General features: G+C 40.0%; 1 protein-coding gene across 3 annotated transcripts in view; it reads right to left on the bottom strand.

The window, feature by feature from the left end:
- Nucleotides 1-12,495, bottom strand: part of LOC129648879 (leucine-rich repeat-containing protein 37A-like) — a 50,407-nt gene that overhangs the window by 27,494 nt on the left and 10,418 nt on the right. Inside the window, exons 3-5 of one of the 3 annotated variants that reach the window (XM_055575642.1) lie at nt 7,522-7,593; nt 2,505-2,576; nt 1,820-1,900 (exon numbers count right to left, since the gene is read on the bottom strand). The exons of 1 other annotated variant lie outside the window; for it this stretch is intronic. In XM_055575642.1, the coding sequence (XP_055431617.1) occupies nt 1,820-1,900; nt 2,505-2,576; nt 7,522-7,593 (225 nt within the window). The remainder of the gene's footprint in view (nt 1-1,819; nt 1,901-2,504; nt 2,577-7,521; nt 7,594-12,495) is intronic. One more of the 3 variants, XM_055575640.1, reaches the window with a different exon arrangement.

Genomic DNA, 12,495 nt, shown 5'->3' with positions numbered 1-12,495 from the left:
TAGTCATTATAGGTAATAAAATGACTTAACTCGAGGGGTAGCATCTTCTCTTGGCATCTTGCCTTTGGAAAGAGATGCAATAAAGTTTATATCTCACCATGGCAAATGTTGCCTGAACCAAATTAGCTTTGTCTAGTAGAAAGACTTGGCCTAAAACAAAGAGCCCTACCCACAACACACATTTACTATATTGTGACAATCTTTCGATGGTAAAACTTTGAATGAGTTTTAGGAGTATAGTATTAATTTATTTCCAACACCAGATAGCTCAGATTCTTTCATTACCTTTTCCTGTCATTTATGATAAACAAAGAAATTCAAAAGGAATAAGTTGGTGTCTCTTCCCTTAAGAATCTTTTCTGACCCATCACCCATTTTCTACTTTGTTGCCCCTGCCCACCTTGTTACCCAGCTGCATAGATGCTAGCATGGCTCTCATATATTTTCCCATCAACATCCATCTTCCTCTTTCCAGTGTGAAAGCTTCTTGGGGACAAAGTCCTTGTCCTATTCTTCTTTGTGTCTCCAACACAGCACTTAGAGCAGTGTTGACACACAGTGGGCATGGCACTCTGTGAATGTTTTTGAATGAATTCATTAATTTTTGTCAACTGTGATTCCAAAATTTATTTTCCTGTTGCCTGCATAACCACAGTGAAACTCTGATTCTTATTAGGGACTCTTGGCATTATAAAATGTTTAGAAAAGGTGGTGAGTTTAAGACAGTGTATTGACCCTACTGAAACTTCCTGGTGGAGGGACCTTAGGAGCCTGCTCTCTGGCTCTCTGGCCAAAGAAAAACTGACCCTGGGTGCTCTTTCCCCAAAGTAGGCATCAGGAAACTCATGAGGGGCGGGGATGGGGGGGTGGCCACCCAAGACAGGGATGTGTAGCTCTGGACACACCGTCAATACCTTCATTAACTGGAAAGGAACTGTGTGAAACTGGATTTCTGAGCCACAAGACAGTAAGAGAGTCTTTACCAAAGCGAGGCATAGACAAAGCTCTTTACCTTGACTTGAAAATCCCCTTCTGGCCTTGGAATGTACTATGATTTGCTTGTGTCACAGAGAAATCACAGAATTTTTGAGCAGAAGGAGTGTAAAACCCACACTTGTTATTGACAAGTAGAAAGGAAAAGTCTATAGAATTAGGCTACAGCAATGTATTTTCTTTATATTTTTCACACTACAGCTGAACAAAAACATCATCTTTTTCCATAACTGAAAGGTTCCTACTGGCCACAGATAATTCACTTCAGAGGCATACTTTTTGGAAAACAAGGATCTGGGTGATGGGGGAGAGCCCTGTGATGGATGTTCAGGAATTCCTTTTCCTTTACCATTTAAAAGAAGCTAATGGTTGAGGAAGCATCCACACCTTTTGTTCCATGAAGAAATGTGTGCTAAACTGAGATCTTAGCAGCTTTGCATTGCATAGATTTTAAGCAGTTAGGAACTTTGCACATGAGCAGGAATCAAAGGTAAATTCAAAAATGGAACTTCATGGACCCTTCCCATATTGGAGCAGCATCAGTGGGATTCCATGACAGTGCTAATTTGAATGTTTTTGCTTGGTGCCTTTTATTGCCTGTGCAAAAGATCGGTACTATGGAAACCAGACCGTTTCATACACAGGAGTTAGACAAGTCTCTTGACCTCTTTGTACCTTAGTTTCCTCATTTGAGAGGAAAAAAAAAAAAAAGGATCTCAGGACATACTTTTCAGGATTCATACTAGGCTTGCACCCAGGTAACCAATAACTGTATGATGTTTTTACACATAGTTTTATACATGTATTCATCTTCTATTTCACTTACAACTTGTGTAAAAACTGCATTCCATGCCAGGCCTGAAATGTTCCAAAGCTCAGTTCTGTGAGTAAATTGCAACCAAGATTTCTACAAAAAAAGACACAAGCAAAAGAAGAAGAAAAATATATATTCTTTCAAAACACTTATCCTTTTGCAGTAAAGCTAATTTATATGTGATGAAAATAACATCAGTACTCCTTCCATACACTAAAGAAATCTCAATGTGGAAGATAATATGATTTACACTTTAATGATTATATATGTGGTGCATTTAGTAAATGCTCAATAAATGCTTGTGTTGAGTGATCTTTATTTCTCTAGAAAAGCAGCAGTATTGACATTTGAGACTGGATAATTCTATCTTGTGCTGGGGCTCTCCTGTACATGTTGAGTGTTTAGCTGCATCTCTGGCCTCTGTCCACTAGATGTCAGTAGCACATACAGTTCTAACAACCAAAAATAGTCTCCAGACTGCCAAATGTCACTTCATGCAAAATCACCCTGGTTGGGAACCACTGTTCTATAACGATACACTCTGATCTGTGTAATAATTCTCACACTCATATTTGCCAGAGACAAAAAATACTTGTTATATAATTTTAATAATATTTCAAAATGAGTAACAAATTAATTTGATAAAAATTAAGTTTTCTAAAATTCCAAATATAATGAAGTTATATTTGCAACTTACATAAACTGCAAAAAAGGAAGTGGTTCAAATGAACGTCTTTCAATAGACTGTATTTTATTGCAGGATAAATCTCTAGGAAAAGTAAAAGGAAAATATTGCCTCAATTAGCTATTAGATATCTATTTAATAGGAATAACTAGTAGAGGTTAGAATGATAATAACAAATACATAGCTTTGGTCTAAACTCCAAACCTTAGGAATTGTTATTTGAACCTTCCAGAGTCCCTAACCCTGCCTTCACCTCTCTCAAGAAATCTCTATAAATAAAATATATAACTATAGAACTTTTTAAAAGTTTATATCATAATCACGTGGAAGGCAGGTATCACTATGGACTGTTAGTTGCTCAGTCATGTCCAACTCTTTGCGACCCCATGGACTGTAGCCTGCCAGGCCTCTCTGTCCATGGAATTCTCCAGGCAAGAATACTGGAGTGCATTGCCATTCTCTTCTCCAGAGGAACTTCCGAACCCAGCGATCGAACCTTGGTCTCCTGCCTTGCAGGCAGAATCTCTACCCTTTGAGCTACAACTATAGATCTTGATAGATTTTGGAGGTAATCTTTCCCGACAGCAGAATTGATTAGATTCTCACCTTTTGTAGTCTCTTCAAATTCTAGATTGTGAGCTCAAAGCTTTTATTCTCCAATTACAGTTTCTAACATTAAAAGGAATTTTCTTATATTTACACACCTCCCAATTTAGTTCTGTTTTTCTAGGCCAATTCAGTACTAGCAGAAATAAAAGATATATTTTCATACAACCTGAAAGGAAGTTACTCCCCTCATTGATATGTAACTTTACCTAATTCAGTATTACACTTTCTATCATATTGATTTTTATTTGAAAATACCCACTCTTGACTATAGCTGACTATCCTGTTTCCATTGATATCAGCTTGTGTCTCATTTCACCTGGATGGGTATAACTGTCTTCTGACTGGTGTTTCTATCTCTGCTCTCTCCATTCCTAAGCCAGCCTCTACATGATCATTAGTTTAACTCTTTAGAAAGTGAAAGTCGCTCAGTTGTGTCCGACTCTTTTCGAACCCATGGACTGTAGCCTGTCAGGCTCCTTGGGCCATGGCATTCTCTAGGCCAGAATACTAGAGTGGGTAGCTGTTCCATTCTCCAGGGGCTCTTCCCAACCCAGAGACTGAACCAAGGTCTCCCGCATTGCAGGCAGATTCTTTACCATCTGAGCCAATTTCCAGAAGCAGTCCTTAAATACCAGCACCATTTGTGAACTTACTAAGCTACAAATACTCAGCCCTATTCTGGACTGATTGAATCATCAACTACAGAGGTGGAGCTTGTGTTTCAACAAGCCCTCCAAGTGACTAATTCTGCTGCAGGCTCAAGTCTGTCCTAGAGCACTGCTGTGGTAACGCGGTCGCTTGGCATGATATTCTGGGCTTGGCCCCCAGTGCCCTTGATAACCTGGCTCTCATCTCCTACTCTCCCCACTGGAACTCTATGGGTACTCAAAGTGTTTTTCCTGTGTTTTATCTTTCTCCCAATTTTCTTTTGCAAGCTTATTCTTCCCAAGATGTCTATCTGATGATGATACCAATGGCCCTTCAAGGTTCCGTTTGAACAGCACTGCTTTAGCAACATCTTCCCTGAGCCAGTTAGAAGTCTTTTTTCCCTCTTCTATGCTCCAACACCAACTTACAGCTCTCATTACCCTTATTCATTTCTTTTTTTAAAAAAAGAAAGCTATTTTTGCATCCCATTTTCTCGCAGCATAAAACTCCTTGACTGTATGGGTTAGATCCTGTTTATGCACATTGTCTATCATGTTTGCAGCCAACGCATGGACATAAAGCAAACTCAAATATTTATAAAATCAACAAGTAGGGAGTGAATAAGAAGAAAATGACTGTTTTAAAAGAAATGTACCTTTATTCCTTCATGGTTCCCTCTTCTGCGCCTCTACTGCACTTTGTCATGGTTTGAGTTTCTATGTTTATTTTCTCTGTGAGATCATGAATTGCTAGAAGGAATCCTAGCTTAACCACCTTTGTGTTTCCAACACTAGGCTTTAGATCAGGTCAGATCAGATCAGTCACTCAGTCATGTCCGACTCTTTGTGACCCCATGAATCGCAGCATGCCAGGCCTCCCTGTCCATCACCAACTCCCGGAGTTCACTCAGACTCACGTCCATCGAGTCAGTGATGCCATCCAGTCATCTCATCCTCTGTCGTCCCCTTCTCCTCTTGCCCCCAATCTTAGCATATTGCTTTTTAGCTTTTTTATTGATTGGCATTTTTAAAAAAGAATGAGCATATGGATGCTAACATAAAATAATCAGCTTATAAAGTATTTCATAGAAGTAATGAAGGGCCTAATTCACTGAGTTTTTCCCAAGGTTCTATTTGAATAGCATTGCTTCAATAGCATCTGATAAACTATGGATGGAAGTTCGTGACATTGTACAGGAGACAGGGATCAAGACCATCCCCATGGAAAAGAAATGCAAAAAAGCAAAATGGCTGTCTGGGGAGGCCTTACAAATAGCTGTGAAATGAAGAGAAGCGAAAAGCAAAGGAGAAAAGGAAAGATATAAGCATCTGAATGCAGAGTTCCAAAGAATAGCAAGGAGAGATAAGAAAGCCTTCCTCAGCAATCAGTGCAAAGAAACAGAGGAAAACAACAGAATGAGAAAGGCTAGAGATCTCTTCAAGAAAATTAGAGATACCAAGGGAACATTTCAGGCAAAGATGGGCTCAATAAAGGACAGAAATGGTATGGACCTAACAGAAGCAGAAGATATTAAGAAGAAATGGCAAGAATACACAGAAGAACTGTACAAAAAAGATCTTCACGACCCAAATAATCACGATGGTGTGATCACTGACCTAGAGCCAGACATCCTGGAATGTGAAGTCAAGTGGGCCTTAGAAAGCATCACTACAAACAAAGCTAGTGGAGGGGACGGAATTCCAGTTAAGCTATTTCAAATCCTGAAAGATGATGCTGTGAAAGTGCTGCACTCAATATGCCAGCAAATTTGGAAAACTCAGCAGTGGCCACAGGACTGGAAAAGGTCAGTTTTCACTCCAATCCCAAAGAAAGGCAATGCCAAGAATGCTCAAACTACCACACAATTGCACTCATCTCACATGCTAGTAAAGTAATGCTCAAAATTCTCCAAGCCAGGCTTCAGGAATACGTGAACCATGGACTTCCAGATGTTCAAGCTGGTTTTAGAAAAAGCAAAGGAACCAGAGATCAAATTGCCAACATCCGCTGGATCATGGAAAAAGCAAGAGAGTTCCAGAAAAACATCTATTTCTGCTTTATTGACTATGCCAAAGCCTTTGACTGTGTGGATCACAATAAACTGTGGAAAATTCTGAAAGAGATGGGCATACCAGACCACCTGACCTGCCTCTTGAGAAACCTATATGCAGGTCAGGAAGCAACAGTTAGAACTGGACATGGAACAACAGACTGGTTCCAAATAGGAAAAGGAGTACGTCAAGGCTGTATATTGTCACCCTGCTTATTTAACTTATATGCAGAGTACATCATGAGGAACGCTGGACTGGAAGAAGCACAAGCTGGAATCAAGATTTCCGGGAGAAATATCAATGACCTCAGATATGCAGATGACACCACCTTTATGGCACAAAGTGAAGAGGAACTAAAAAGCCTCTAGATGAAATTGAAAGAGGAGAGTGAAAAAGTTGGCTTAAAGCTCAACATTCAGAAAACTAAGATCATGGCATCTGGTCCCATCACTTCATGGGAAATAGATGGGGAAACAGTGGAAACAGTGTCGGATTTTATTTTTGGGGGCTCCAAAATCACTGCAGATGGTGACTGCAGCCATGAAATTATAAGACACTTACTCCTTGGAAGGAAAGTTTTGACCAGCTTAGATAGCATATTCAAAAGCAAAGACATTACTTTGCCAGCAAAGGTCCATTTAGTCAAGGCTATGTTTTTCCAGTGGTCATGTATGGATGTGAGAGTTGGACTCTAAAGAAAGCTGAGGGCCAAAGAATTGATGCTTTTGAACTATGGTGTTGGAGAAGACTCTTGAGAGTCTCTTGGACTGCAAGGAGATCCAACCAGTCCATTCTAAAGGAGATGAGTCCTGGGTGTTCTTTGGAAGGAATGATGCTAAAGCTGAAACTCCAGTACTTTGGCCACCTGATGCGAAGAGTTGACTCATTGGAAAAGACCCTGATGCTGAGAGGGACTGGGGGCAGGAGGAGAAGGGGACGCCAGAGGATGAGATGGCTGGATGGCATCACCGACTTGATGGATGTGAGTCTGAGTGAACTCTGGGAATTGGTGATGGACAGGGAGGCCTGGCGTGCTGCGATTCATAGGGTCGCCAAGAGTCGGACACGACTGAGCGACTGAACTGAACTGATCCAGTTTTAGCTTAGATTAAATTATCAAAATTATGAGTTAATGGCATTCACACTCATGTAAGTGCTCTATATTTTCTTTCCCGTGGGTGACAATTTGAAGTTAACTTTAATTTCTCTCATTTTACTAAAACAAATTTTTCAACCTTTTCCAAAAAGGCCAGGGAGTAAATATCTTAGGCTTTGCAGGCGACATAGTCTCTGTCACATATATTTCTTTCTTTCTCTCTTTTTTTTTTTCATTTACAACCCTTTAAAAATCATTTTAAACTTATGGGCTGTATAAAAATGGACCATGGGTCAGATTTGAGTCATGAACAAAATATAAGCAGATAGTATATGAACATTTATATATAATGTTATAGACATGGGAGTCTATAATTGCTCAGATCCCATTACCACTTTTCCTCTACAACTAAAGGGTATTTTCCTATCTATATCTTGTCTACATAATTAAATTAAAAAATGATTAGGAGGTATTTAATGGTAGAGATGGGCTTGGGCCCTACACAGACTTACAAAATTGTAGAATTGTATGGGTGGAAGAAATTGAAGAGATTATCTAATTTGAACCCCATAGTTATTTTATAGAGAAGATCTCATAAATAAATATGATTCACTAATTAACTTACAAATATTGGAGGGATAGCAAGCCTTCAAATGAGTCCTTGTGTAATTCAGTCAACGAATTTTCACTGAGAATTCTGAAAAATGAAAAGGTTATTTCTTAATCAAAATGCAAAATAACTATAACCATTTACTACATAGTACTCCTGTAAGCGGAGGAAGCTAAGTAATGGTGCCATCTAAACACCCTAATTTTTATTTAATTTAGGGGTGGCAATTTCTGCTCTGTTTTCATTTAAACCTTTCTCCTCACATTCTTTGCTGTGTCCATCTCTCTCCATCACACACACACACACATACACACACACTCCATCCACTCTTCCCACCAAATCATACAGATCATTCAGTTAATGCCTACTCCCTAGATCACAGGATTTCTCTTAGAATCCAACTCTGGGCAGCACCAACATTGCAGAGGTGTCCTTCCCTCTTCTCTTTTCCCAAACCTTATTGGGAAGTTCCACACAGAACTGTATCAGGGCTGCAAATGAAGCCATTTGATTTTTTTCCTCTAGGAAAACTTTTTTGAAAATTATTTGCATATTTAAAAAATATGCATAAAATATATACAATTGTTCAGTTTAATAATTATGAAACAAATCCCTGTGTGATACCACTCATGTCAGAAAAGAATCCTGTCAGCATCTGAGGAGTCCCTGGGCAGACCTTTCCAATCACAGCTTTCTCTCTGACTTTAGTAAAGAAGAAACTCTATAAAGATATCAGAGGTCAGTTTCTCTTGCCTGCAAGAATCCCCTTCCTTGCAATATTAACAGTGGTACATTCTTCAGGAGTCTTGGGGATCTGAGCACACGTTATGTTGCCTTGTGAATATTTTCACTGAGTTCTGCATTTAAAACATTGTTTTTCACTCACAGTGTATCTTGGTCACATATTTATATTAATTCCACCTCATAGCTTGATTCCATCTCATAAATTAATTCTTTACTCATAGCTTATGAGAATTAAAGTATTACTACCTGGAAACTCTGTAACTCAGTTATAAGATGCTTCATATTATATAGAATACAGGCATATACATTTTCAAAGGCATGTACAAAGGATCACTAAAACAAAAACACAGAAGACTTTATTCCCACAGAATTTCCACAAAGAACTCTCGGAGTCCTGAAAATGCTTCAAAGATCCTGACCTCAATTTGAAATTCACCATGTTAGAAAGAACAGCAGTGATGGACAGGTGAAGGGGGAATGGTCAACAGATGGTGCTAAGACTGACTCTTTCCTCACCTCGGTTAAGTAGTGGTTTCATATTTCCATGGAAATGATTTGAAAAGAAAAAAAAAATCAGTATGTCCAATGACGTTTATAGTAACCCTTTCCATAACTTCAAAAGTTGGAAAGAACTCTACCTCCCCACATCACATAACAAAACTGAGTACACCATAGGTGATATACAAAAGTCACAGGAAATAATGATATATGAAAAAGTTCAAGACAGAAGCAACTCCACTTACTGTAGCCTGCCAGGTTCCTCTATCCATGGGATTTCCCAGGCAAGAATACTGGAGTGAGTTGCCATTTCCTCCTCCAGGGGATCTTCCCAATCCAGGGATCAAACCTGCATCTCTTATGTCTCCTGCATTGGTAGGCAGGTTCTTTACTACTAGCTCCACCTGGGAAGCTCAAATCAATATGTCCAACGACATTTATAGTAACCCTTTTTGTAACTTTGAAAGTTGGAAAGACCTCTACCTCCCCGCATCATGTAAAAAAACTGTGTACACCATAGGTGATTTACAAAAGTCACAGGAAATAATGATATATGAAAAAGGTTGAGACAGAAGTGAAACTCGTATGTACTAGTTATAAGTCTGAACACTGACAAGGACTCAATCAGGACAGTGAAGAGATGGGGCTGATGATCAACTCTTCACTGCACTGTCTTCTTTGATTGGCTGATGCCCATAGAAGACTAGTTGGAGTTTGAATATTGTGGGAGGACAGAGAGTAACCAAGAATATGTATTTTAAATTAATGGGGTTTCTTTTTGTGGACTTGTTTGGATGGCGGGATATTAAAATTTTAAAAAATAACAGTAATAAATGCAACCTAGAAGTAAAGTTTAGATTGAGAGTGTCAGTCACCAAAAAGTACCCCCAAAAAGAGCTTCAAATAAGCAACTAACTGAAATAAAGTCTACTGATCTGTAGAACTCCAAACATTCATTCTGAGGCAAGAAATTTAAAACTATGGGGAATCAATCCAGATCGAAAACTTTCTCACATCATGAAAATATCAAAACCAGGCATGAAGTAATGTTTAAGAAACATCCATGTTTTACTTCTGACCAGGGTTCTTATCTAAGGCAATCTTCTAAGTTTCACATTCATTCTTGATTCTATATTTATAGACAATTATCCTTCTCTCCGTTCTGCAACTTCTAGAAAACTGAGAGGGCTCAGTGTTTCTTTGACTCAGCTATACGTATAATGCAAATAGTAGGCCATTCTAGAAGTGATTTACTCGACTTTGCTTTCTTTCTCTCCAACGTATTCATTAAACTTAAAATTATATCTATTTATTTATTATACTTACTTATTTTTATGTATTTGTAACCCCCCCTAAGAACTGGAATACTTGGTCTTTTTTGTTTTGGGGCCTGTCTCCCAGCATGTAAAACAGTTCCTGGCACATAGAAGACACTCAAAAAAATATTTATTGAATGAATTCAAAAAGTGACGGGTTATCAACTATTTGATATTTTCATTTAAATCAAATCATCCATTTACCATCATTCATGAGGGTAAGCGCGGGCAGCTGCGACCGAATGGCGCACTAAGCGCGGGCGGCTGCGGCCAAGAGGAGCTACCCCACGCCCGAGGCCAGGGGCAGAAGCCGGAAGGACCCCATGCCCAAAGGGCGGTGGCCAAGAGGAGTTACCGCACACCCGAGGTCAGGGGCAGCAGCCGAGAGGAGCTACCCCGCGTCCGAGGTCCGGGGCGGCGGCCGGGAGGACCAACCCCACGTCCAAGGAGCAGTGGCTGCACGGGGCGCAGGAGGGCCTAGGAGGAGCTATCCCACGTTGAAGGTCAGGAAGAAAGGTGGTGAGGAGATACCCCTCGTGCAAGGGAAGGAGCAGCGGCTGCACTTTGCTGGAGCAGCCGTGAAGAGATAACCCACGCCCCAGGTAAGAGAAACCCAAGTAACACGGTAGATGTTGCAAGAGGGCATCAGAAGGCAGACACACTGAAACCATACTCACAGAAAACTAGTCAATCTAATCACACTAGGACCACAGCCTTTTCTAACTCAATGAAACTAAGCCATGCCTGTGGGGCAACCCAAGACGGGCGGGTCATGGTGGAGAGATCTGACAGAATGTGGTCCACTGGAGAAGGGAATGGCAAACCACTTCAGTATTCTTGCCTTGAGAACCCCATGAACAGTATGAAAAGGCAAAATGATAGGATACTGAAAGAGAAACTCCCCAGGTCAGTAGGTGCCCAATATGCTACTGGAGATCAGTGGAGTAATAACTCCAGAAAGAATGAAGGGATGGAGCCAAAGCAAAAACAATACCCAGCTGTGGATGTGACTGGTGATAGAAGCAAGGTCCGATGCTGTCAAGAGCAATATTGCATAGGAACCTGGAATGTCAGGTCCATGAATCAAGGCAAATTGGAAGTAGTCAAACAAGAGATGGCAAGAGTGAATGTCGACATTCTAGGAATCAGCAAACTGAAATGGACTGGAATGGGTGAATTTAACTCAGATGACCATTATATCTACTACTGCGGGCAGGAATCCCTCAGAAGAAATGGAGTAGCCATCATGATCAACAAAAGAGTCCAAAAAGCAGTACTTGGATGCAATCTCAAAAATGACAGAATGATCTCTGTTCGTTTCCAAGGCAAACCATTCAATATCACAGTAATACAAGTCTATGCCCCAACCAGTAATGCTGAAGAAGCTGAAGTTGAATGGTTCTATGAAGACCTACAAGACCTTTTAGAACTAACACTCAAAAAAGATGTCCTTTTCATTATAGGGGACTGGAATGCAAAAGTAGGAAGTCAAGAAACACCTGGAGTAACAGGCAAATTTGGCCTTAGAATACGGAATGAAGCAGGGCAAAGACTAACAGAGTTTTGCCAAGAAAATGCACTGGTCATAACAAACACCCTCTTCCAACAACACAAGAGAAGACTGTACACATGGACATCACCAGATGGTCAACACCGAAATCAGAGTGATTATATTCTTTGCAGCCAAAGATGGAGAAGCTCTATATAGTCAACAAAAACAAGACCAGGATCTGACTGTGGCTCAGATCATGAACTCATTGCCAAATTCAGACTTAAATTGAAGAAAGTAGGGAAAACCACTAGACCATTCAGGTATTATCTAAATCAAATCCCTTATGATTATACAGTACAAGTAAGAAATAGATTTAAGGGACTAGATCTGATAGACAGAGTGCCTGATGAACTATGGAATGAGGTTCGTGACACTGTACAGGAGACAGAGATCAAGACCATCCCCATGGAAAAGAAATGCAAAAAAGCAAAATGGATGTCTGGGGAGGCCTTACAAATAGCTGTGAAAAGAAGAGAAGCGAAAAGCAAAGGAGAAAAGGAAAGATAAAGGCATCTGAATGCAGAGTTCCAAAGAATAGCAAGGAGAGATAAGAAAGCCTTCCTCAGCGATCAATGCAAAGAAATAGAGGAAAACAACAGAATGGGAAAGACTAGAGATCTCTTCAATAAAATTAGAGATACCAAGGGAACATTTCATGCAAAGATGGGCTCAATAAAGGACAGAAATGGTATGGACCTAACAGAAGCAGAAGATATTAAGAAGAAGTGGCAAGAATACACAGAACTGTACAAAAAAGATCATCACGACCCAAATAATCACGATGGTGTGATCACTCACCTAGAGCCAGACATCCTGGAATGTGAAGTCAAGTGGGCCTTAGAAAGCATCACTACAAACAAAGCTAGCGGAGGTGATGGA

Source organism: Bubalus kerabau, chromosome 4 (assembly GCF_029407905.1).
Source record: "Bubalus kerabau isolate K-KA32 ecotype Philippines breed swamp buffalo chromosome 4, PCC_UOA_SB_1v2, whole genome shotgun sequence".
Classification (NCBI taxonomy): domain Eukaryota; kingdom Metazoa; phylum Chordata; class Mammalia; order Artiodactyla; family Bovidae; genus Bubalus; species Bubalus kerabau.
The sequence above is the reverse complement of the archived record's forward strand: the minus strand, read 5'-3'. Positions and strand labels throughout refer to the sequence as shown.